Source organism: Thalassophryne amazonica, chromosome 20 (assembly GCF_902500255.1).
Source record: "Thalassophryne amazonica chromosome 20, fThaAma1.1, whole genome shotgun sequence".
NCBI classification, from domain to species: Eukaryota; Metazoa; Chordata; class Actinopteri; order Batrachoidiformes; family Batrachoididae; genus Thalassophryne; species Thalassophryne amazonica.
This window is the reverse complement of record NC_047122.1, coordinates 59663086-59690320: the sequence shown is the minus strand read 5'-3', so window position 1 is coordinate 59690320 and position 27235 is coordinate 59663086. Positions and strand designations below refer to the sequence as shown.

At 39.2% G+C, this 27235-nt stretch overlaps 1 protein-coding gene across 1 annotated transcript; it reads right to left on the bottom strand.

Annotated features, from left to right (window-relative positions):
• Positions 1 to 155: 155 nt before the first annotated feature.
• On the bottom strand, positions 156 to 17914 carry slc6a18 (solute carrier family 6 member 18). The gene is made up of 12 exons (XM_034161228.1): positions 17746 to 17914; positions 14124 to 14264; positions 10906 to 11043; positions 7735 to 7916; positions 7483 to 7593; positions 4622 to 4734; positions 3669 to 3797; positions 3427 to 3583; positions 3076 to 3280; positions 2827 to 2986; positions 2525 to 2687; positions 156 to 447 (listed from the first exon to the last, which is right to left on the bottom strand). Exons 1-12 carry the CDS (start codon positions 17885 to 17887, stop codon positions 238 to 240), a joined length of 1851 nt encoding a protein of 616 aa, XP_034017119.1. The 5' UTR covers positions 17888 to 17914; the 3' UTR covers positions 156 to 237.
• Between the last annotated feature and the right edge of the window lie 9321 nt (positions 17915 to 27235).

Sequence of the window (27235 nt, the reverse complement as noted above, 5' to 3'; positions counted from 1 at the left end):
ATACATAGGGAACAGAGTTATTCAGTTACTCAGAGTTATGTGCAATATTATCGAACATCTTGTGCAAATGTCTTCCAGTCATTTCATGTAATTTCCTTCGGGATAAATAAAGTTGATCTTATCTTATGATCTTATCGTATCGTATGAAATAGGTAAACTTTCCAAGGAATGACCACCATCAGTACTCTGACAGTCCTTTTACATTCACACTTTCACTATTGTGACTTGTGAAGCAACCTAAGCGCTCCGTTTGGTTTGATCCTCCGTTTCAGCCTCGTAGGCTTCATTGCAGTAAGGGTTTATGTCGTGGCCTTTCGAGCCCTTCCTTTTTACACAACAGACCACAGCCACCAATGGGATGGAGATCACTGGCACCACACAGAGGAGGATGATTATTGCAAACACCCACTCTGGGTATGGCTTCACTTCTGTTTTGGGGAATTTATCCTAAAGGGGGAAAAAAAAACCACACAGAAAACGTCAACACGTAGTGACTGCACACACAAATATAACATAGAAATTAATACAATGCACTCAGTTTATTTTCTTAAGATAATTATTTATACAGAATTTTCCAAGCTCCACAATTATTAATCAAGTGAGAATTTTCACCTTATCCCAATTTCTTCCTTTCTATAGTATATGCAAGTGAAGATCCACATGTCTGTTATCATGTTTTTGACTATGTATGACTTCATCATATAACTTTTGTGTGACTTCATTGTGAAGTCATTCATATTAATCAATCACATATATTTTTCTGATCAATATATGCTTTAGATCATGAGATATATCAAAAAAGAGGAAAAGACATTGTTGTACCATATTTTCTTTGACCTTGACCTTTGACCAAACAACTCCAAAGTCTAATCCTGTCTAGATATCCATCAAAGTAATATTAGTATATTAGTATAGTAGTACAAAAATGTCAAAGTTAGTCATGGCTGAATGTTTTTGATCAAATTAAAAAAAAAAACATTGATTTTTATTGTTTTCCAACAAAATCTCATCGGAACATGTTCTATGGGGTTGCAAAAAAGCTGCATCCTTACTGGTCAAACTAGTAGTGGGGCGGCATAGCAAATCAATTGTTCATTTGGTGATAAAAGCATGGAATTTGGCACACATATTCTAAATTAAGTAATGCTTATTTTCAGATATGGAGACATCCAGGAGCTGACCACTAATGAGCTACATGGGTCAATAAGAATTACACAGAGGTCAGAATTTAAAAATGCTCCAGTCATGTTAAAAACTATACCACATTATTTGTCTGATCATAACGATTCCAAAAAGGTATAGTTTGGACTATCTGGTAGTGGTAACAAAGATCAGTAACAAAAATGGTAACAAAGATCAGTTTCAGCTTGTCAAAAGTTAAATTTGGGTCAAATGTTAAACGGGTCAAAAGTTAAAGTTGCTTCAATTTTGGTAAAAAGTGATGCAAATTGTTGGTTGAAATAAAAGGATTAATAAATGGAAAAGTTTTGACTGTGTTGAATGCTTGGTCTCCAAAGTAAAGGTCAAACAAGGTCGACGTCCATTGGATTCTATGACATGTTACCCTGTAACATGATAACTAAGCATGACAGATGATATAAACTATTCCTTTTTGAAATGCTATTTACTCAACCAATAATTTGCATCATTTTTTTTTTTTTTTTTTACCAAAATAGGAGCAACTTTAACTTTTGACCCCTGTACAAACTAAAACTGACCTTTGTCACCATTTTTGCTGTTTTTACCCCATAACTCCATGGAATTCAGTCACAGATAATCCAAACTATACCTTTTTGGAATCATTATGATCAGATAAATAATGTGGTATAGTCTTCAGCATGATTGGAGTATTTTTAAATGTTGTCCCCTGTGTAATTCTTTATTGACCCCTGGAACTCATTAGAGGTCAGCTCCAGGATGGCTCCATATCTGAAAATAATTTAGAATATGTGTGCCACATTCCATGCTTTTATTACAAAATGAACAATTTTGATGTAAATTTTAGCTAAGCTGCACCACTATAATGCAAGATAAGGTTTTTTTTTTTTTCTTTCTTAATCTCTGGTGGACATTTACCCAGGTTGTATGGCATGAGTCCTTGTGGCTTGGTGGTTTTATTTGTACTATTAATGATAGTCCCATGAAAGGTTAATAAGTTCCACCCCCTGGTAAGGGTTGCGTGGTAATTCTAGCTTGCATGGGTCACATTTGCAACATTCTTCCCTCAAACACATACATACACAGGACACACGACGGGCCTGAGGCCAATTACTGGCATTATATGATCCAATCAGAACTCAAGCATCTGTATTCAATAACACCTGCAGACATTTGATATTCTATTGTGGAGCCAAACAAATAATACACAGCCATAATCAATACCTGGAACAGATGAGTGTAAAGGGCATTATTTGGGATTTTTTTATATGTCATAAAAATTTTAATGCGTAAAAGCCGACGTGTGCCCGAGCTTACTATATATCTACACCCATCCATACCCTGCTCATGTCCTTGGTTTGCTTACATAATCTGGGTTCCATGCTGGGTAGGTGGGGTGCTTTTGTGCCTGGACAACCACATAGAAAACCAACACCACAAAGAGCATTAAAGGGCTGAACACCATCCAGCAGGCCTTCCAGTAGATGTTCGGCTTCTTCCCAGTCATGTAGTAGATGTCCTCGCTAAAACTGATGACAATAAAAAGAACAACTCAATAAAATGAAAGTGTTACAATGATTAGAAATTTGCACGTTTTACGCTATGTTTTCTTTCTTTTGTTGACTTGACTTTAAAACAAAACCAGATGATCCAGAAACAAAAAATTACGTTTTTATTCCACGGACATAAATCACTCCAATGATCTCAAAGAATGCAATGATGAGCAGAGGTATGGAGCCCACGTAGCTGTTGAAGACCTCTACCCAGTAGTTTCCTGAACCCAAGGCGAAGATAAGAGCGACTAAGAAGGATCCCAAACAGAGCAACCCTGAGGAGTTGAGAGGAGATTAGAAACTTTTGATCAAAAGGAAAACAAAAGTTAACTTTTGAGCATCTGGTACTGAAGCTGTCTGGTACCTGTTTGGACTTCATAAGGGATCCACTTGGGTATCAGTTTTAGGTCATTGATAGGGGTGAGTACCCCCTCTATGTTTCCAAACATGGAGGAGAGACCCAAGCTAAAGAGCATGATGAAAAACAACACAGCCCAAACCTGCGAGCCTGGCATCTCTATCACTGCTTGGGTGAAGACGATAAATGCCAGTCCGGTGCCTGATATGCTCTGGAGGAGGAGAATCAAAAGAGGAACACAAGGTCAGGATGTGAGTGTACCCTTTGACCAGTGAGGTACATTATGATAAATCTAAAAATAAAACAGTCAGGGAAGTAAGAAACTGCTTTCGTGACAAACATGTTAAATTGCTTTACATCTTGAAGAAATTCACGGAGGTCACATTTCTCCAAGCTCAAACTGGCAACAGCATCTTGAGATGTGCTATTTAGGTGTTCCAACCACTGATCATAGTTAGCAAGTGTGATGTTTTGATCTGCAATGTTGAAGCTGTTGGTCAGTTCCAAGATGTTCCTGTGGAAATAGGATTGAAATTAACCTCATGTTCTTTATAGCAAGCAATGAAAATGCTTAAAACTGTGCTTTTGTAAATCCGTACCTTTGTAGACATTCGATCCTCACCGCATTGGCTTTAAAACCCAAGATGGAAAAGATGGGAATTGAACCATAGAGAGATGTGGCGCTGTTTATTATGCCAACCAGAACGGCATCCCTCTCACAGTTGTTTCTAGTAGCCACAAAGCAGAAAAATAAAAGTAAAATCAGCTTTCTCACCTACAACGGCATTTTAGGACCACATTTATGTTTTGTTTTGTTGGGGTTTTTTAGACTTCAAGAATAAAGTCATAATATTATGAGAAAAAACTTATTATTACAGTATTATTATGAGAATAAATCTGTGTAGCACTTTAAGTTGTACTTCAGTATAGGTTTTACAAATAAGGAAATACTTCATCTTTTGGCCCATCTGCACCACATTATCATTAGTATCAGAACTTTGAGTTGAATATGCAAGAAAATGTGTCTATTCTGGAGGAAGAACCATACGGACTTTGCCTGTAGTTCCGGCGATTAGTAGCTCCAGAAATTGCCTCTTTCATGGAGGAGGAGTTGGCTGGAACTGGCAGTCTGCAGGTTTATCGCTTCTCATATAAATAAACTTTATTATTAGAATATTATGACTTTATTCTCATAATATTGTGACTTTATTCTTGTAATATTGTGACTTTATTCTCGTAATATTGTGACTTTATTCTTGTAATATTGTGACTTTATTCTCGTAATATTAGGTGTTGTTTCTTATAAAATTATGACTTTATTCTCATAATATTAAAACTTTATTCTCGTAATATTGTGACTTTATTCTTGTAATATTCCGAGTTGTTTCTTATAAAATTATGACTTTATTCTCCTAATATTTTGACTTTATTCTCAAAGTCTAAACCCCCCCCCCCCCCCCAAAACTCAACGTGGCCCTAAAATGCCATTGTACTCATTTTTGAAAAAGTTTCTAAAGATTTTTTGTCCTGTTTATAAGAGTAACAAACTTACCTTTCAGTGTTGTAGCTGGAGAACGCTATGAGACCTCCAAATGCGACAGAGAGGGAGAAGAAGATTTGGGTGGCAGCGTCCAACCACAGCTGAGGCAGTTTCAGTTTTTCCCACTAAAGGTTTAAACATATCATATCATTCTGTCCAGGATTCACACTGTTAACTTATACACAGTAAAACTGCAGCATTGCTAATTTAACACTGCAAAATCTATGTTCTACCAACCACAAATGTAATGACTGCACCATCAGGTCAGGCTTGGGAGCATGCACTGGTGCTGTATGTCCCTGCGTCCATCCCACAACAGAATTGCCGCTGGGTCCTGGATGGCATCCACCAAGGCAGACAACATCTCACACTCCAGAAAGTAGCCATCTTTCTGCTACAGCCAGGTGAAAAGTGTGTGCCCACTTGGCCATTTACATTTACTGTTGTCCTCACCAAGGAAGCACCTGTACACTGGATTATCTTCAAAGAAGTGCTCCACTTGGCCAAAATGCAAGTAGCCATGCCTCGTCTTAGATACCAGTTTTAATGCTCATTTGACACAGGGTCGTTCCAACGGTACCAAGGATCTTTCGACTAGACCTAATACCAAAGACTCATTTTAGGGAAAAACAGCTTTGGTCGGTTATAGTATGTCGTCTATTTTACAGCGTTTGGAAAGAGGTGTCATTTGATTTAAAATGGCGATTCGCTTTGAAGTTATTGATTGCAGAATGATCCATCTTTCCACCTTTACTCCGCAGAGAGCCACAGCAAATCCCGCAACACACAGACACGGAGTGGATGATTTTATCATTATTATTATTATTATTATTTTCATGAGGGATGGTAACTTTAGTTAACGAACCAGAGAAGCGGGAGATATTATTGTTCCAGTCCACGGCAGAGATCCGCGCCATTGCCTGCCCCACAAAAAGGCATGTTAATGACGAACCAATAGAAACTGTCAGTGTGAAGCGGTGGATGATTCGTGCTGAATCGTGCAGCGAAATGATAGCTTTGTAACGTAGCCAACAATACAGTAGAAGAATTACTGGCACAAACACATGACAGCTGGACTGGATGTTGCGTTTCTTCTTGTGTAGTAGATGAAAACGAGGAGGGAGTTTTTGTTTAATTTTTAGTTCTTGCAAAACATTTTCGCCTTATTTTTATTCGTCAACATTAACACACATTTACACAGTTTTAGTTGGTGTTTTTAGAACACTGGTGCCATCTCATCATCATCTCATCTTAGTCATGGGAAAAGGGTTGTTGACGAACATATTTCGTCTCGTTTCGTCTGATGAAATTAACACTAGTGTGTGAGGCTGTAAACGCTGTGGTCTCAGAGCAGCGCACACACACTGGCATTAAAAAAAGTGAAGTACGCCACAGCTGACAGTGTATGACATTCATAACTTTACCCACAAATTTACTGACAAATATTGAACACAGGGAGACAATTGGGGGCCTGTTAAGAATCTGTAGGTCTAGTTTCACCACCAAGGAACAGAAAGCACATTAATAATAACAAAAAACATATTTGAATGCACACATGCCCAAATGTGCCCGTGCTGGTTTTCATTCGGAACAATTACACAGATACACTATTTACCCATGCAGCCACCCATCATGCACCGCGACAGCCTCTAGCCTATTCCCAACCCAACACAATGCATTTGCGCATCACATATGATTTGAACATTGATGGAATAAAAATGTTTCCTATTAGCAAAAACAAATTCATCATGTGATGGTGCCTTTATAGCATTATGTGTGTAATCAATAGCTCCAATTACATTAGGGAAACCAGCTCTCACTGCAAATTGCGTTTTAATGTTGGAATGTGATGTACCTGGATGACATTCAGATGATTGCATTCCACGCAGCTGGCATGGCTCGGCTCAAGGTTGACTGGCACACTATTGACTGATCGGCCAACTCCCGCTGGAATGCTCCTGTTGCCAGGACACCCAGTGTGGTCAGCACCTGTTTGGGCATAGACAACCCTCGCTGTACGGCTCCTCACCGTATTGCGCGCTGGGCCAGCTGCAGTTCTGCATGCAACTCCTGTAACACTGGCCTTGGTAATTGGAATCAGCTTATGAGCCAATTATCGTCATTTGCAAGTAAATCCTTGAGTTCCCTGAATACACGCTCACGTCAGATTGCACCATTTGCAAGGTCTTCTCACAACGCTAACACAGCCATTGTTAATGGCTGTGTTAATTCCATTTTCCTCATCACTTTGCCCATGCTTTTATATCCACCCATATAATTGCAAACACATGGGTGTGTTAATTGTTCATGTGTGTCTCTGGTGTGCACATCACTTGACTTCTTGTTTTCAACAGTGTCCCGGCATCACCTCTGCGTGTCACCAGTGGAACAATATCTGTAGAAGCGTGCATACGCCAGCCATGATTTTTGTGTGACGCACCACACATTTCCATAGTCATTTCACTTTTGATACATCTGAATGTTTGCGTGAAGAAAGACGTACGCCACGTTTTTATGCATATGCACACTTTGTACACGAGGCCCCAGCTCATTCATCCACTCTTCGTCAGTTAATTGACTTACCTCCTGTGGTTGATTGATCTATTTTGTATTTGTGTGGAATATTGTTTGCTGCCTGAATAAACATGGGTGTTGTGTTGGAAGTTTGGGTCAGTGTAGATTCACCGAATTTCGAACAGATCTATTTGAGGTTCAAAATTCTGTACCGACTGTTATTATGAGGGAGTTCTTGTGAAGGCATGAAATATGAACAGTATGTAAGGGGTAGAAGTTCAGGTGTTCTCAAAAACCCCAAACAATTCTGGCCAACACCACCATTGTCACTTTGCTGGAAGGAACATGAATAAACGTACATCTGGGGTGAAGAGGTACACCAGCCCATCGGTTGCTCCAGGCAGAGTGATGGCACGGATCAGGAAAATGGTCAGCACCAGATAAGGGAAGGTGGCTGTCACATACACGGCCTGCAAAGTAAAACGGCAAATCAAATTTAGGTGACAAATGGAATCTTCCACTGAGGTCAGAGAATGTGATTAGGACATTGAAGAAAAGGTTGAGTTGTGTTGTTGTGGTACACGGTGTGTTCTTGCAGCGTGTTCACTCACCTTTCCCATGGACTTGATGCCTTTGATGAAGCAGATGTAAACCACAAGCCAGGCGGAGGCCAAACAGATGACCATCCACCACTGCAGGGAGCCGCTGGTTTCAATGTCCGGAGTGATGTTCAGGGTCTTGCGATACCAGAAATAATTCACAGATGTGCTATTTACACACTCTGCATCGTAGCCTGTTTTAAAAGCACACACAATACACTACTGTACAACTACAACCAGGGTTGGGAGGGTTACTTTAAAAATGTTTTCCTATACAGTTACTAGTTACCTGTTGAAAAATGTAATCAGTAACGTAATCCAAGTACCATAATATTAAAGTAATGTAATTTGATTACTTTCAGTTACTTCTGGATTACTCCAATATCAAATACGCTAATACAGACAAAAGAAACTAAATATAAATAGTCTTGACTACATAGTACAGTTTATTAAGCAAAAATAAAACAGTTTCTTTTACATGGCATGCTCTGTTTTACTTCACATTATGAATTAAGAGCACCACAATATTGTTTTAAACACACCCAGTGTTCACATGCAAATTTTCAACAAAAAATGCCAAACAAATGAAGGATAATGAAAACTCAGGCGTGTGCGGATGAATTTGTAATTAAAAGTGACTTGCAGAACAATATACAAAACAAAAAAAAGTCTACTACTTGTTCAGTAAATTCGCACCATGTTTAACATATCAGTCCACTTATTGAACTTTCAAAATAAGAACAACAGCATAATGAAAAAAAGTAAATACTGTCAGTAAGGAGGCGTGATCGACATTTTAATTCCGGGCAAGTTAGTGATTTGCGTGCATAGAAGTTCAAGAAACAGGTGGAATATGCCGGAAAGCTGCACATGTTGGCAAAGCCACAAACGGAGGAACAAGGGAGACAATATTTCCTTCCATAAGTAAGTGGTTTTGGTTATTCTTGTCATTTTGTCCAAGATATTTGGATGATAAACAGCTGTATGTCTCCTGCCATACCTGTGTCGCCCAATGACACGGACCATTAACTCTTCACTTATGTCTAGTTGATATTTTCCACTGCTAGACCAATGTCTAGTTAAAATACTTGTCGTTAGTGATTAAAATTGTTTTTTTTAAATTTGCACCTTAAAATAATGTGATTATAATGACCCGCGCTGTGCCGCTCACAGTCACACCCACACATAGAGATGTGCACCCACACCACTGACTTCATGAATGAAACTCGGTCAATAAAGGATAATTGTGTAAAAACATAATATGTATATAAATGTATTGTAATGGTTTTAGGAGCTGCACTGTGCTGAACAACAGCTGCAGCAGGACGCCTCAGCTCAGCAGCTTGAACAGCGCAGATCCATGTAACTTTCAACACTAATATTTGGGAATGTGTGTGTGTCCGAGTAAGTTTAATACTTTCCTGACATAATTTAATGTAATTTATTTTACTGGCTCAATATGCAGGTCAAAATGGCATTTTTTAACACGTATTTTGTGAGCATTTTTCTGAGTGTGTCCAGTCGCAGATCTCCATTGAAAATGCATTAACATCCAGGAACTTCATCAATATTTTGCCCGGTTAGGAGACGTCATGTCGCTGTTCATGAAGGGATGTTTTCGTTTCAAAGAAAAAAAAATATTATATACAGATAATATCATAAAATGCATTAAAATTGTAATCCTGCGAAGTAATCCCCATTTTTACTAAATATACCTGTAATCTGAATATGTCTTTTTTTCTGTAACTGTAGCAGAATACAGTTACCTTTTTTTGTATCCTAATTACGTAACACCATTACATGTATTCCGTTACTCCCCAATCCTGACTACAACACAACGTAGATGTTGTAGGCACTGTAAGATATTCATAAGAATGTCATGTCATGATGTTTTTGTTCTTGTTAGTGGATAAGTGGAATGTTGGAAATGTCTAGATATTCTAATAAAATCAAATCTGTTATTCATTCCAGAAAGTAGACCTGCAGTAGACTGGTGGTCTGTCCATGGCGTACCTTTTACCAATGACTGCTAGTATAGGCTCCATGTGGTTAATATCTCTCACTCTGGCCATACACTGCCATTTGAGTCCAATTTTGAGCTGAATTAGGAGTTGCAAAACTCTTGAGTCAGACCAATTTCAGCGTGCATCAGCTAGTGTACAGGGGGCAATGAGAGATGATTAACCCCTCGCGACCAGCAGTCACATGAATTTCCGACATGTCAGAAATTTTGGTCGCTCCTTCTGAGGGTATTGCGCAGTTGAAAGCACAGCCATGAACAAATTCTTAATGTACTTGTTTTTTCCTCACTGCGTCCACACAAAAACAGAGAGACGTCAAGAGAAGTGAAAACATGGTGACACGGTGTGTGCATTGCTTGGACAGAAGCGGTGGAGGCTTTTTTTTTTAACTCTGGCAGCAGCAAGCAAGAATATTGGATGTGCCCTCCTCAACCTGAATTGACAGGAATGCCCGAGACAAATGTTGCAACTGCCTGGTAAGTTAATGATTTACTTAAGGTTAACCTGTAAGTTAGTTCTTATTTTAGACATTTCTACACGTAGAAAGCCACATATAGACATGGTATGTTGTTTTTCTTCTGTGAAATAGCCGCACAGTTCCATGGTTCGGGGAGTCTGATGTTTATTTTACACATATAGTGTGCACACTCAACTCGCAGCCGACTGCCGAACCGTACAGTTTGAACACATGAGACATGAGGTTTGTTTGGCTTTCCATCACATGTGATTTACCCGTACAGTAGGAATTTAACAAAAACATTGCTAAACGCGTACTGTGTATGCCTAGCTTAAGGAAACTAAGTGGGACCTGGAATGATCTCTCCCTGGATGGAGATCTGGGCAACCAAGGGTGGTTTTCCCCAGAAGAAACTTCAAATAAAACTTTTTTCTGTGCTTATTGCTTGCTTTTTTGTTTTCTTTATGACTGATAGGGACACCGCTAATGACCTGTAGACATCATGATGAGTGCGACGTGGGCAACGTGTCTTCTTGGTGGCAGTTTCAGTGTTGAGATCAGTTAAAATTTTCAAAACGGATTTAGTAACCTGATAGTAGTTGTTAATTTGATTGTAGCACTAACAAATAAATGTGTTCATGTACTTTACATGGCTGATGACAAATTGATCAGTTGGATTGTCTAACGGGTGGGTTTGCCTGTTACCTGTGCGGTCATCGTTGAGTGGACACTGGCTCCATGGCAGGGGGTCTTGAAAAGAATGGAAGAAGTACCAAAGCACCCAGGCCAGAATGGTGTTGTAGAAAAGACCCACCAGGAATGACACCATCATACAGGCAATGCCTACACCCCAGAAATAAATATATTATTATTATTAGTAGTAGTAGTAGTAGTAAAGCCATTTGTTTTTAATGGATTACTGTATCCATACATTTATATTTTATTTAAATGTAATACAGTTGGGTTTTGTAAAAAAAAAAAAAAAAAAAAACTCACTCTGCTTTCATGTTTTACGTGGTCAACCTCATTTCATTTGTTAACATACGTCCATTCCTGCATTTCATGTCTGCAGCTGATTGCAAAAAACGTTGGGATGCTAAAACATTTACCACTTTGGGATGTTGCCATTCCTTCTCACAACACATAAAAATGTTTTGCCATTGAGGAGACCAAGTGATGAACTGTGTTAGGTGTTATTTTGTTCCATTCTTCCTGCAAACATGTCTTAATCCTCAAGCGACCAAGTGGGGTCATTTATGACCTCGGGCATACATTTTTGTGCACCATTTTTCTCGTTTTAATTGGAAACATGTTTCCTACTACAATAAATTTTTCAATCTATTTGTCCTGCATTTGTTCATAGAATTTTGCAAGGATCGGCTGATTCGTGTGGCAAGTATAATCCAAACTTGTGCGGGGTCACTTATGATATTTTCAACATTATAGCTTCAGATGGTATTGTAATTTGCCAACTCTAATCATTATATTTTACTGTTTTGCAAGGAAGCATGGTCAACAACCTAGAATAGCAAGATTTACAGCGACTAATTCTTAATGCCCAGAGTGAGGATGATGGACAAATACGAGGTCTGTCCAAAAAGTATCAGACCTTTTTATTTTTTTTTCAAAAACCTTATGGATTTGAATCACGTGTGCTTGCATGAGCCAACCTTGAACCTTCGTGTGCATGCGTGAGTTTTTTCACGCCTGTCGGTTGCGTCATTCGCCTGTGAGTAGGCTTTGAGTGAGCACTGGTCCTCCCCCCTCGTTGGATTTTCATTGCAAGGAAAATGTCTGAACGATTGGAGCAGCGCTGAATCAAATTTTTCCAGAAACTGTGAGAGACAGCCAGGTGGAAACCATTCGGAAGATTCAAACGGCTTTCGGTGGCTTTTCAGTCGAGTAAGTATCCGAGGAAGAGCTGGACATGTCACAACATGACCTGTGAGACTTCCAACTTCCGCACGTCTTTCATTACAAAATCTCCTGTAACAGTGGAATGTGCCGAAAAAGTGCTGATGTCCACCTCTTCTGTAATTTCTCTGGTAGTCAGACAACGTCCCGGATCAACACAGTGTTCACTTTGGAAATTATCTGGTCGTTTCAGCCTGTCGATGGCCGCTCGGAGCGCGGCGTGCCCTCCACCATTGTGCACCGTCTTTAAACCGGTTGTAACACTCCTTAATCTGTGTGATGCCCATAGGATCGTCACCGAAAGCCGTCTGAATCTTCCGAATGGTTTCCACCTGGCTGTCTCTCACAGTTTCTGGAAAAATTTGATGCAGCAAAGCTCCAAATCGTTCCACCTCGCAATGAAAATCCAACGAGAGGGGAGGACCAGTGCTCACACAAAGCCTGCTCACAGGCGAATGATGCAACCGACGGGCGTGAAAAAAATCACGCATGCGCATGAAGGTTCAAGCTTGGCTCATGCAAGCACACATGATTCAAATCCATATGGTTTTTGAAAAAAAATAAAAACGTCTGATACTTTTTGGACAGACCTCGTATATTAGAGAGTGAAATAAATATGAAGAACCCTAAAACAATAATTTATACAGAAGTATTCCAATATAAAGTCAATGGGGTCATAAATAACCCCACTCGGTCATATTAGTCGCTAAAATAGCTTGGTCGCTTGAGGTTTAAGGTGTGCATCAGTACAGGGTCACTGTGCATTTTTCATTTCAAAATTCTCCATATTCTCTATTGGGGATAGGTCAGAACTGCAGGCAGGCCAGTCTAGTACCCATATCATTTGTGTGCAGAATGTGTTTTTGCAATGTCTTGTTGAAAAACGGATGTCCCCGGAAAAGATGTTGTCTTGAAGCCAGCATATGTTGTTTGTCTCCCATTTCTGACACAACTCCAGTTTTACCTGCAAAAATACACACAACCCCTGGTCGTCCTAAAATTACTCTAAAATCTCAACTGGACTTTTCAACATTAATGCAGCCATTGCAGAAACACAACCCCATATCATGACAAACCCTATCTTTTGGACTTATTGCTGAAGACAGTATGGTCCTTTTTGTCTTTGGTCCAGAGCACACGGCACCCCCCCCCCCCCCCCCCCAAAAAAAAGATCTGGAATAGTGATTTATCTGACCACAATACACATTCCTACTTTGTGATGGTCCAACTCAGATGCCTCTGAATCCAGATACCTCAATACCGCTTCTGTACAAAGTTAACATGATGCTTTTTTACTGTGCAGTAAAGTTTTAAGTGGCATTTGTGAATGTAATTACATACTGTAGTGCTTGACAAAGGGTTCCTAAAGTAATCTCTAGCCTATGTGGTTATATCAGCTATTGATTAATGATGGTTCTTGATGCAGTCCCATGTGAGAGGGATCTGAGATCAGAAGTGTTCAGCTTAGACTTGGTCTCTTGCTCTTTACAAACTGAAATTCTGACAGATTCCTTGAATTGCTTCATGATATTATGCACTGCAGAGAGAGAGAAACATGCAAATCTCTTCCAGTCTTTCTTTGAGGTGTCAGTGCCCTTGACGAAGGTTATTTACACTTCTGTGATGGTGGCATTATTGCTGAAAGAGGATATGTTGTGACCTGTCCTCAACAGAGAAGGTGTGGAGAATTTTGAAAGGAAAAAAAAAAAAGCAACAATTACCTCCATTTGCAGAAAGAATGTGACAAAGTCACGCCTGACATGCTTCATCAGTTGGTATCCTCGGTATCCTTGGTATTTTAAGTGTTGAGAGAATTAATGTGCAATGATACAAGTCAAAGTAAATGCAAGGATCCCTGCCTTTTTTTTTCTTTCTGTATTTTCCATATCGTCCCTACTTTTTCTAATTTGTGGATGTAAACAAACAGTGATAAGGCTAAATGTAAAAATTAAGTTATTTATTATTAAAAGACATAGAATTTTTTAAAATTGTGAACCCAGGTTGCCCACCGAGTCCACCCAGAAATGGTGATATGGAGTTCCAGACACCAACGCTGCCCATGCGGAGTCTCTGTCCAATAGCCAGTTCCAGGTAGAGTAGAGGAAGACCCTCAAACACCAAGGCTATAAAGTAAGGGATGAGGAACGCTCCTATAACATGAAACAACAGTTCATAGATCAGCAACAGTCATGAGTCTATTGATGGGTTACATGACTTCACACGAAACCTCAAGCATAATTGCCCATCAGTCCATACAACTCACATAATCATCTGTCAATCATTTAACAAGTTCTTGGAGGAACTCCACCTATTGGCACAAGGGACAGTTTTTAACATCTCGTCCTGTATGTTTTTTTTTAAATAAAACAATAAGCTGACATCAAGCTGAACATTCAAGATGGCGTCCAAAATGGCTGCCCTCTCCCCATCTCACACACACACACACAAAATCACATTAACACTATACAGTCTATAAGATTTAGGTCTCAATATATACATTTCTGCATAAATACTTTATTCATGCAACTCTTTCAGCTTCTCCCTTTTTAACTCAAGGTCTCCACAGCAGATCTCAGTGGTTCCAGCACATGCCTTTCCTGACATGACGCAACTCCACATTACATGGAGAATGAGTCTTGAACAAGGAGCCAGTTGCAGCAACCACTTGACTACCATGCCCCTTATTATTTCATTCATGAGTTTAAAATGCAAAATAGCAGCCAAAATCTCTGTCAAATATCTGTTTACCATTAAAATACCCCTAAAATTGTATTACAGCAGCAAATATCAGAATTAATACTTACAGAAATGTTCTATTTTGGCAGCAATTTTTTGGAACATCTTGATACGCTGCTATCCTCACTTATGGTCATGAGCGTTGGGTAGTGATCAAAAGAACATGGTTGGGAAAATAGGTTCCTCTTAGGGACAGAGTGAGAAAATTAAATATCTGGGAAGGACTCAGAGTAGAACCACTGCTCCTTGTCATTGAAAGGAGCCAGCTGAGGATGTGGGCTTCCAGGGACATACAACTGGGAGGAGGTCCTAAGCAAGACCCAGGAGCCACTGGAGAGATCAAATCACCCAGCTCACTTAGGAAACACCTTGGAATCCCCCAGGAACAGTTACAAGACTTGGCAAAGAATACGGAAGCTTTGCTGATCATTGTGACCTTTGCTGCTACCACCGGAACCTGGGCCCGGAAAAGTGGCAGAAAATGTTGGATGAATCCTGATAAGCTTCCCCTAGTAAAGTGTAGCATAAACCACAGCTAAGTGAGAGGGTAGCTGGACTGACCAGCTCTTGGTGTGAAATGCTTATATGTACAAACATCAATATACTTGCAAATGTCATTCCACATTTACAATTTTTTTCCCATATTCACAAAATTGATCACACACAAACTGAATACACATTATAATCTCATGTACAGATTCTTTTCCATATTTACAAATCTGATTATGCACGCACAGTTACACAGCTGTAAAGCTGTAAATGGGTACAAACCTTGACCGGAGAAGGAACCTGAGACTGGCTTTCCGTCTCGTGGGAGTCAACATAGGACTTATTTCCCGTTAAAATGCAGGTGGGGGCAGATATAATCTACAACTCTAATTCCAGTGAAGTTGGGACGTTGTGTAAAATGTACATAAAAACACAGGTTGAAGAGGTTTTGCAAATCATTGTATGCTGTTTTTATTTACATTTCACACAACGTCCCAACTTCATTGGAATTGGGGTTGTATTGCAATATTAAAAACCGCTGTTGTGACTCATAGCAGAGTGATAGCTTGGGGGGGGGGGGGGGGGGGGGTATTGCCTCAGACAGGGCCAATATTTGTTAGACCAGAAAAGCACTCAGTGATAAGTCAGATATTTATTGATAAAACTGTCACAGTTACCAGTTGGTTTGAGTTAGGCCAGTTGAATCATCAGGAAATCAGTATTTTTCTGGATGGGAACTATATGTGTCTGGGTATATGTACATGGGAACGTGTGTACTACATGTATAGGTTTTATATTACAGTAGCTGTAATGTTAAAAAATATAACAACAAATTAAAGAAAATGAAGGCTCTGCCAATCACGAAACACCACCTATGGGAAACAGAAACTTTGTGTCAATATGTATAAGTTGATATGCACGTTTTTTTTTTTTTTTTTGATATGCTCTGTTTATTCAAATTTGTCCAAACCGAGCTCCTTCAGGATTTTGTAGCTGCAGCTCAGCCAAAGTACCTCAATGGAAAATATGAGGAAGCAAACTCCCAGATTAGTGGGTTTTTAGAAAGTTAGAAAATATGCCTGATGTTCACCAAAACACAAAGATACTGACTGACCTACCTCATCTGTTAATGTCTTGAGGTGACGCTGTTGTGAATTGGCACATTATAAATTGAATAAATTGAAATTGAATTGAATTGAATTAATGACCAGTTAAACTGCTAGAAAAAATACATGAAAGTCATCGGAGGGTCAATGCTCTACACACCATGACATAACTACAAGTAAATACACATATGTCTGTCATGGTGTTTTTGACTATATATGGTTTCTGTCTAACTTCATTATGAAATCAATTCAATTTAATTCAATTTAATCAGTTTATAATGCGCCAAATCACAACAAAAGCCGTCTCAAGGCGCCTCACACAGAACAATTCAACATAAAAATTAAATAATTAAAAATGAATAAAAAATTAAAATACATAATTAACCCCTTAATGCCCATCATCGCATATATGCTACAATCTCTGACTCAAATATGCAACTTACCAAATTGACCTGTATGCCTGTTGTCGCAAATTTGCAACATACCATCATTATTATTATAACATTATAACATAAAGTCATTACCAGAATACCCAATATTACTATCTAGTTTTTGTGCAAAAGTGAAATTAATAATCTCAACATTATTTACCATCTACTTAAAGGTAAAAACACACACAAAACATTTTTTTATATACAGCTATATAAATTCGGGCGTTAAGGGGTTAAAAACAGAAGTAAAAGAATAAAACAGATAAAAAAAATAAAAACTATTCATAACAAAAGAGAATAAAAATGGGTTTTAAGTTTTGACTTAAAAATGTCCACGGACCCCAACTGCCTCACGGTCGCAGGAAGACCATTCATTCATACCAATCAATCACAAATATTTTGCTGATCAATGTATGGTTTAGATTATCCATCTAGACTGTTTTGTTGAGATATACAAAAAGTGTATTTCGGATTGTGGTTTCCTTCACCTTTGTCCAAACTACTCCAAAATCTAATCATCTCTAGATATCACACTCACTCATCTTCAACTGCTTACGCAAGATCAGGTCACGGGGAGCTGGATCCTGTCCCAGCAGTCTCTAGGTATCTATCTAAGAAATATTCCCACCAAGTTTGGTGGAAATCCTTCCATCTGTTTTTGAGTTATCTTGTCCACACACACGCGTGGGCGTGCCAGTGGAAATAATACCCTACTATGGCCACTCTGGCAATGCATGAGGTAATTACAATAGTGCTGAGTGTCATTTGTCCCAGATATTATTACAAATGAGTGCAAAACATAAGACATTCTGTATCACTTCAGTAGCACTGCACAATCAGATAAGGAACACATCAAATTAGCATCTCACCTCCTCCGTAGATTTGGCAAAGGTATGGAAAACGCCATATGTTCCCGAGCCCCACTGCAAAGCCGATGCAGGTCAGCAGGTATTGAATCTTGTTGTCCCATTTGGGTCTCTCATTTACCTCAGAGTCTTTTGGATTCCCCATCTTCCACAATAAAATAATAATAATAAAAAAAACAGTCTGAGCACAGTTCCAGTTAGGGTAAGATCCAAGAAAGAAACTTAAAGTAAAATGTGTAATGTTTTGATCATGGTCAGGGTTCTAGGTGCAGTCTCGGCTCACTGTGGTCATCAGTGGTTTGGTAACTGATGTCTGGTTGTTTTTCTTGCGCTCCTCAGTGGGCTGTCCTATCAGGTACAGCTTTAGTCAGTAAAACAGTTTTTATTGGTTTTTATGAGGAAAGCAGGGCAGCAGGAAGGGAGTAAAAAAGTCAGACATGATGATTTAATGGTTGAACCTCCCTCACAGATAAAAACAGGACTGGACTAACCCACTGATATAACTTGGTGATGCTGTTCCCATATAACATTGACCAAATACCAGCCATCAGGATGTAGTTTAAAAAAAAACCCTAATCATGACAGCTGAATTCTGATGATTGTGACGTGTCAGTCAATAAAACTACCTGTATAGCAAATGTACTATATAAAATCCACTGGATGATATGTTTTGATTGATGCATTTAGTTAGTTGGTTGCTGTTGCCAGAGTTAGCTTTGGAGGTGAGACTGATTCATGCACAGGAAGAGAAAATGGCTTGGAAAATTGATCCTTTGTGAAATCTGGATCAGTTTAGTCCGTCTTAATCTTAGGGCAGCAGGGTGATGCCAACAGTTAGTATGTTTGCCCTCAACAAGAAGGTCCCCGGTTCAAACCCACCCATGCCCCGTTCTTTATAACAAGCTAAATCAACATTAAACAAAACAACAACAAAAAAAACCTAATGATAAATCAGTTGGATAGGTTCAACAATAAACATGGTTATTCTATACAAGCAAATTATTTCAAGTCATTTCTCCATCATGAATCTGCAACAGACAAATGTTGCCCTTTGCAGTTTTTTCATGCCATAGATTATAATGCCTTCAGCGTTGTTATGGGTGTCGTGGCATGGGTGTTGTGGCTTCCCTCACTAGTCTCTTTCTGGCGGAGACAGGACAAAATCCCAATGGACAAAAGCTCAATGGACATAATCCCAGTGGACAGAATCCCAACTCCTTATTACAAAAGTGGACAAAATCCCAGTCTCATGAAAATTCAGTAAGGTATATCTTATATATTATATTCCAGTTCTAAGGTGGAACTATGCTAGTATATAAAGGTATATCTAAATATCTAAAAAGGAACAGTAAAATAGGAGAGTAGAAAAGAATAAAGTAGAGCCACTTGGGTGCCTGGTCTTGAGAACCTGTAGTTGACACCGCTAAACAACTATGGTGCCATCTCAACACAGTGCTCAGGTTTTGGCACCTGATAATCTGATTACTACTTTGAAAAAGATGAAAACACTTAAAAAAGTGAGAAGGACTTTGGAATAAGACTGGGATTTTGTCCATTTTTGCAGTTGGGATTCTGTCCACTGGGATATTGTCTGTTGGGATATTATCCATTGGGATTTTGTCATGGAACCCTTTCTGGCATGGCCAAGTAGTTTTTGAGAATTGCCTACTTGAGACAAATTAACCATACAGTGCCTCTAAAAGTGATGATTTGTGTGAACAATGATCCTTAATAAATTTTTTGTCCAGTTATTTGCGGGCTCTGAAATGGAAGGGACCGTCTATAAAAATCACTGTTTTTGTTTAACCTTTTGAAATAAAGCTGAAAGTCTAAACTGTATAAAATCACGCCACTGTCCAAATACTTATGGTTTGGACTAAAACAAAGTCAACAAATTGCACCAAGTGAAACAAATGAAGTTCCACTAGAATGATTTGTAAAGTCTTCAGTTTGTATCCTACAACAAACGGTCAAAGGTGATTTGTTTATAGGTGTATGTACACGTTAATTCAAAGATTTTAAGGAAACGCAGTTCTGGAAAAATTAACATTGTAGCAACAAATATTTAGGATGGCGATTGTGATTTTTGCCTTATCACTTTCTAGTCGGCTGTACAGTGCACCTGATAAGTATTCACAGCTCTTCACTTTTTCCACATTTTGTTATGTTACAGCCTTATTCCAAAATGTAAATTAATTTTTCCTGTCAAAATTCTCCCTGGCAATCAAGCCAAAGAGTTCAATCTTTGTCTCATCAGACCAGAGAATTTTGTTTCTCATGGTCTGAGAGTCCTTCAGGCGCCTTTTGTCAGAGTCCAGGTCAGCTGCCATGTGCCTTTTATTAAGGAGTGGCTTCCGTCTGAGATGGTTTTCCTTCTCAATGGTTTTCTCTCTCCACAGAGGAATGCTGGAGCTCTGACAGAGTGACCATTGGGCTCTTGGTCACCTCTCTGATTAAGTATCCGAACTTCTTCCATTTAGGGATGATGGAGGCCACTGTGCTCATTGGGACCTTCAAAGCAGCAGAAATGTTTTTTGTACCCTTCCCCAGATTTGTGCCTCAAGACATTCCTGTCTCGGAGGTCTACAGACTATTGAAGATAGGTGTGTGTCTTTCCAAATCATGTCCAATCAACTGAATTTACCACAGGTGGACTCCAGTTAAGCTGTAGAAACATCTCAAGGATGGTGTTCATTCGGCTGCTCCCAGTATTGTTCGGGGTCGCCACAGCGGTTACAGCCAGATCCACACTGGTAATTGGCACAAGTTTTTCGCCAGATGCCCTTCCTGACGCAACTCCAGTTTTACCTGGAGAAACACAGCTGCTGGTGTTCCAAAGAGGTCTCCCATCCAAGTACTAATCAGATCCTGCTCTGCTTAGCTTCTGAGATCTGACAGGATCAGGCTGACACAGAGCAGACCAGCTCAAGGATGAACAGTGGAAAGAGGATGCACCTGAGCTCGGTTTTAGGCTTCATGGCAGAGGCTGTGAATACTTACGTACCTGTGATTTCTTAGTTTTTCTCTTTTTTATATATTTAAATTTGAAACAATCTTTAAAAAAAACTTTTTGCATGTTGTCATTATGGGATACTGTGTGTAGAATTTTAAGGAAAAAAAATGAATTTCATCCAATTTGGAATAAGGCTGTAATATAACAAAATGTGGAAAAAGTGAAGTGCTGTGAATACTTTCCAGATGAACTGTAGTTTTTATATGTATTCCAACAAACTTTGGGAAACAAACTTCTGCATCATTTAGTTTCCATCATGGAGTGAGAGATTGTCGGCCCTCTTTTACTTCTTAATATTACATTAAAACCATTGGCCATTCTGTCCTCATATTAAGGGTATTCCAATTGGTCATCAAAATGTTTTATGGTCTCCTCACAACAGCTAATGCAGTATTTTTAATTTAGATTTGGACTTTTTTTTTTTTTTTTTATCTTTTTCAGTAAATTCACATACAGCAAGATTTCTGGTTACACAATAAACTGAGCCAAAAGTAAACATTTGTATATTGGAGCAAATCAGAGTCTACAAAACTACCCAGTGAAACTGAGACTTAAAATGTGTAAAAATCTGAAACTTTAGAAGGTAAAAATGAAAGGAAATGGAGTATAAACCAAGCTCCTTACTGTGATAGAAGAGGGAAGTGAGGGTGCTGCTGGAAAAGCAGATGTCACAACATGCCCTGCCAGATGACAAAAGCATAATTATAAAATATATTAAATGTATTCAAACATTTAAAATTGTTTCCCTGTTATTATTTACACAAAAATTTGTTTTTGACAACAATAAGCAATTCTTAATAAGTATTCTGTAATGTTATAGAGCCTATAACAAAATTCAGTTATCTAGTAAAATACATTTTTCAGAACATATATGGGACCCATATATTTTCTGAAAAAATGCATTTTTCATTGCTCCCTTACTGTTTGTCCACCAGAAACCCGATTTAGATTAGATAGAATTTAATTAATCCCTTGGGAAGAAATTGAGGTTCCATCAGCATTGTATAGCAGCACACAGGGTAAGAAGCACACAGAGCATCAAAAGTAAAAGTAAAAACAATATGCAAAATGTAAATACAAATATAAATACCAGAAATACTGCTCGTTACTGGCTTACCGGCTACTACTGTTCCTTTCCTCCCCGTCCTCTGTCTTCCTGTTACTTCTCCTTCATGAAATAATTTATTTTTTTACTTACTAATCTTGAATCTGGAAAGCAACTGAAGATTCTCAAATGTTGCCGCGAGCTCATTACACACTCAACTGTGTGTTTCTTCCTGCATATCTGATGTCTTTGCTATGTGGAATAGCAAAAAAAGTCTACAAATTTGCTTCTTTTATCCTTTTATGTTTAAAATATGATTTCCCACACTCACATTTTAACATTTTATCACAGAAAACATTCCTCAGTTTGACACTGAATCTATTAAAGCTTTTTGTTACATCCACCAAGGACATAATAAAATCATTGGCATTTATTTAAAACAGCATTAGAGAGATAAATGAACACTGTTCTGCCTTATAACATTTTGTACTTTTACATATTTTGTTATAGTTTCATTCTTTCTATTATTCCAAGGACACATTTCACATTTCACACCGTTGCCTAGAGTCTACTGTCTTTATTTTAGTCAAGTATTTTTTTATTTGTTTTCTAAATCATATCATCCGAAAAGTCGACATGACATACACGGTGTTTGCTGGCTGCTCATAAAATCAGTCTTAAAAAGTTCAGTCTGAAAGGGCTGGAAACCTCCAAATCCACCATGTTTTCAACCTTGATTACATGGATTGTCTTCTGCTCTGGAGAACCAAATCACATTCATTCTCATGTTTTCACAGGGGGGTGGACTTAGAAAGGGGAGTGACTGGATTTTTTTTTAATCTAAGCCTTATTTTATATATATTTTTATGTTTTTAGATTCATCTTTTCACTTGGGACAGAAACTAGACAATCTGGCCACTATTGAGTTAGAACGCTAACGCCATCAAATAGCTCTATGATGTGGGCAAGGTACAAACCTCTTCGTCACCGGTGAAAATATCAACAGAAATTTTTAGTTTGTGCCTCGAGACAATCTTGTCTCGGAGGTCTCAGTCAATTCCTTTGACTTCACGCTTGGTTTGTGCTCTGACGTGCACTGGGACCTTATATGTAGACAGGTGTGTGCCTTTCCAAATCATGTCCAATCAACTGAATTTAGCCCAGGTGGACTCCAATTAAGCTGTAGAAACATCTCAAGGATGATCAGTGGAAACAGGATGCACCTGAGCTCAGTTTTGAGCTTTATGGTAAAGGCATGTTACGTACATGTGATTTCTTAGAGTATTTTTTAAAATAAATTTGCAAAAATCTCAAAAAACTTTTTTTACATTGTCATTATGGGATACTGTGTGTAGAATTTTGAGGAAAAAAAGGAATTTCATGCATTTTGGAATAAGGCTGTACAAAATGTGGGAAAAGTGAAATGCTGTGAATACATTCCAGATGCACTGTATATTTTGGACCATACCAGACTAACCAGCAACAACGGTGACAAATGTCATTTCAGTTTGTACAGAGGTCAAAAAGTTAAAATTGCTTCAATTTTGGTAAAAGTGATGCAAGTTATTGGTTGAGCTAATAGGATTAATAAATGGAATAGTTTTGGTTGTGTTGAATATTTAGTCTCTAAAGTAAAGGTCAAACAAGGCTTATGTCCCTTGGATTCTTTGACGTATGAAGAGTTCAGATGCAAACCCGGTATCTCTTAGTTGAGGCCAACATGTACTTGGCTGTCAAGGGGACCATCAGTGTGCAAAATATGAATGAATTTGAACAAACTGTTTTCATTTTATTGATGAAAGTCTGTGCATTTCCGAATATGGTTTCCTTTAAATCTCCATTTTCAACTGCATTTTTCTCCATTTTCACCAGGTATCGTAATGTTGTGATGACCTTCATCTCAGGCATTATTATGTTACGACGCTGGATGGGAAAAGTAAGCTCAGTCATGATGAGGTCAACCACAAACATTTTCCCTGCACCATCAAGCTGGTAACGTGTTACTGAATCACTGCCATTCTACATACGGAGAATCTCTCTCCTTCCTCTCTGTCTTTCCGCCATCTTGTCTGTTAAAGACGCTCTTAGCCTTCTTAAAAGTCCTCCTCCTGCATCTTACTAGTTTGGCACCTTAGGAGCTCTCTTAAAGGCCTAAGGTGCTTTATGAATAACTTTTATCTTCCCAAAGTAAAATTCTAAGAAATGTCTAAGAATTCGAGGAATTCTAAGATTTTTTAGACTGACTTCTCTAAGGTCTACTTTTAGCCTTAGGCTGCTTCATGGATACGAGCCCAGGTCAGTCAAACCTGACAGCACTGGGTCTCTGAGATTTTGCACCTTTGCTCTGCTGTAAAGATAGCAGTATTGTTAAATCCCTCTGTCATAGCTAAATTTGGCCGAGATAACCGGAAACACCTGGCTGTATCTGTTATCTGTGCCGTGTGAGATACCCCTCAGGTGATGTGCCGGGGTTGACTACATGAATGCTTTTGACTTGTGTTCTCAAACAGGTTCTATAAAACGCTGAGAAACTGCAGGTTTTTATTACACTCTCAGATTCCACTGTGTGATATCACTCATTAACACCACTTTCAGCAAAGGGGAGTTTGACAGTTACATCACCTGCTCATGTTGTTAGAAATGGAAAAATCTGCCCCGTGTGGACTGTTTGAGACCGCTATTTTTGACTTCAGTTGTCTATGGATTTTTTTTTTGTCAAAACATACAATAAAATGCTATTTCAAAGCCCTTACAGCTCAGTAAAATGTGCTGTTAGTAATGAATTGCCTCCGTCAGTATTGTGATATTATCATGACTAGTGATGGGGACTAGAGAGGTTACCTTACCTTGAGCATGCTATCGCATCCCAAAACAGCACAAAACCCAGTGAAAGTGTCCTTGCTTGTTTCCACCCAACATAGCTGTTATTTTTATACCCAGCATACATATCCTTGGTCAAAAAATTAAGTGTTGCCACAGGCACAGAGCTGGTGCACTGATAACATCCATCATCAGAAAGAATTTGTACCTAAGGCCACCAAAACCGTGGTCTAAAGGCCAGCACAGTACTGAGAGTGCAAGTCATAAGCAAGTTCACAAAACATGTATATTCTGTTTGCCTGCACCTGTCATTGCCAGTCACCTGCAACATTATACAAAGATGGCACATATTATGCCCAATGTAAGCAAAGAAATAAAGGCCTTCATATTTTATGAGAGCTGTCTCTGAGATAGGTGGCATTATATCTTTAAAATACATGACAAAAGTGAATTGAAAACAAATATTAAACCAAATAGAAGTAAAGATGTTGTGTGGGCCGCCAGAAGAGGAGGTACTGCTGGCCCACCACCAGAGGGCGCCCTGCCTGAAGTGCGGGCTTCAGGCACGAGGGGGCGCTGCCGCCTTACAGGAACAGCCGAGGTGACAGCTGTCACTCATCAACTATGACAGCTGTCACCAATCATCTGCACTTCACCCCGGATAAAAGCAGGATGACACCTCCACCACGTCGCCGAGATATCGTACTTCTTGGAGGTAACTTTCTCTGCCTGCGTATTGTACTAATTGATTTCAAGAGCTACTTTGTTGCAGCTGTCTACCCAGAGGACCGGCATGGGCCGCGACTGTTTCGTTCTACTTCCCACCAGATAAGTGGTACTCAGACGCTGCACGAGTGTGTGTTAGAGGTGGAGGTGGAATTCCCACCGTTGTTGTTATGGGGTGTACACACACCCACACTTGACTGTCTTTGCTCTTCGCCAGCAGTACCAGATCCGACATGCTGAGACGGTGGCCACCTGGGGAATTCGGGACCTGGTGGCTCCAGTATTCTTTGGGTTCGGTGGCGGTGGAAATCGTGTGGTTCCGGTTCATCTCCAGACGGACGTCTCCTATCATCGAGCCTGCCCACACGACACCTTTATCCATTGACTTGTATTTATTCTATAATCTGCTGTGTGTGGTTGTGACATTCACAACAGTAAAGTGTTCAAATTTAACTCCTTCTATTGTCCGTTCATTTGCGCCCCGTTGTGGGTCCGTGTCACTACACTTTCCCAACAAAAGACCCATGTGAAAATATAAAACCTCACTTTTATGCTGAAATGCTTCACCTCAGGGAGCTCTGGTGGTCGCTGTATGCTGTGCACTCCGAAAGGTTGAATCCACGAACATGTCAGAAATAGTTACACTGGCATCTGTTTTCTCAATGCCACAGTGCTTTGCACCTGGTGCACTCAATTTAAAAGCGAAGGACAGCTGTCTCTCCGATTGGTTAATATCATGTTCGGACTACAGTACTCCTATGTCTAATGAACACAAATCAAGCGCCGCTTAAATAGCAAAGTGTGTTCAGACATGCCTCAAATGGGCTTGCTCATCATGGAAACTTCAGAGTCCTTGATCACCAGATGAGAGTCTAAGTGTTTTAGCTGTGTTTTGTTGTTCAAAAACATCTCCTTAAAGGTGTCTAGAAAAGTCAGAAAAGGATGAAAGTCTCAAAGCAACAGTTTTTATTTTGCCAGCAAAGGAAGCAAAATTCACAGTCATCAAGAACAGCTTCAGTTTACACTGGTTTGCATCCATCTTAAACACAGAGAAGAGGGCAATTTCTCCATCCCAAAGGTTGGTCTTTTCTATATATATTCATATAGCAAGTTTTACAGCAATAAAAACAGCACATCATTTTTTGGGAAGTATCCAGGTTTGGTGAGATCACTTTTCTGAAAAGTACCAAGATCTTGAGAGTTCAATTCTGGGTTATGGAAGTTCACCTTCTTTTTAAAAACCCAAACTATATATATATATATATATATATATATATATATATATATATATATAATGCTATTAACTAATCTGTGCAAAAAGAGTATATACTTCAAGGACAGATGTTCCTTTTAATGTACCTCCTCCATGACTTTGACACAAGTAAGGGAATCGCCACACATTGCCAACACTAATACAAAAACTCACATGGTTTAAAATGTACTGGACTTTGTTGTGCCACTTAGGTCTGTCATTTGCCTCCTCTTTCTCCTGCCTCTCTAGGTTCTCATAGGAAGGGATTCGCTAACCCAGGTCTCCTGGGTTAGGAAGTAGTAGTTTCAAGGTGTCCGCATTTGCAAAAATCAGAGATTTCTGACGTCCGACAATCCGGATCCGGGTCACCTCCATAATTCAGTGGAGTTTTCCATGCCCCAATATCTGTCGGTGGTGCAAATTAAGTCTTGACATTTGTGTGTGTGTTTGTATTTCTAGTTTTATTAGTTTTTTCTTTATCTGATGGTCTCTCCACATTACTCAGTGTCAGTGCTTAATTTGTAAAGTGGGAGGTCCTGGAGCGCAGAGGATGGGTGGCTCCGGTGCAGAAAAACAAGAAGGGTGGGGGTGGGGGGAAGGGGGGCTTGCGAACAATGCTGTGCGCCACACTTAAAAT

Bases quoted from the DNA above. Each gene is read 5' to 3' on its own strand.
- slc6a18 (XM_034161228.1), bottom strand. From the start codon at position 17,887: ATGGGGAATCCAAAAGACTCTGAGGTAAATGAGAGACCCAAATGGGAC. The intron at 7,917-10,905 runs GTAACAGGCAAA...CTTTTAAAACAG, and splicing joins ACTCAACGATGACCGCACAG to GCTACGATGCAGAGTGTGTA. The intron at 2,987-3,075 runs GTACCAGACAGC...TCAACTCCTCAG, and splicing joins CCCTTATGAAGTCCAAACAG to GGTTGCTCTGTTTGGGATCC.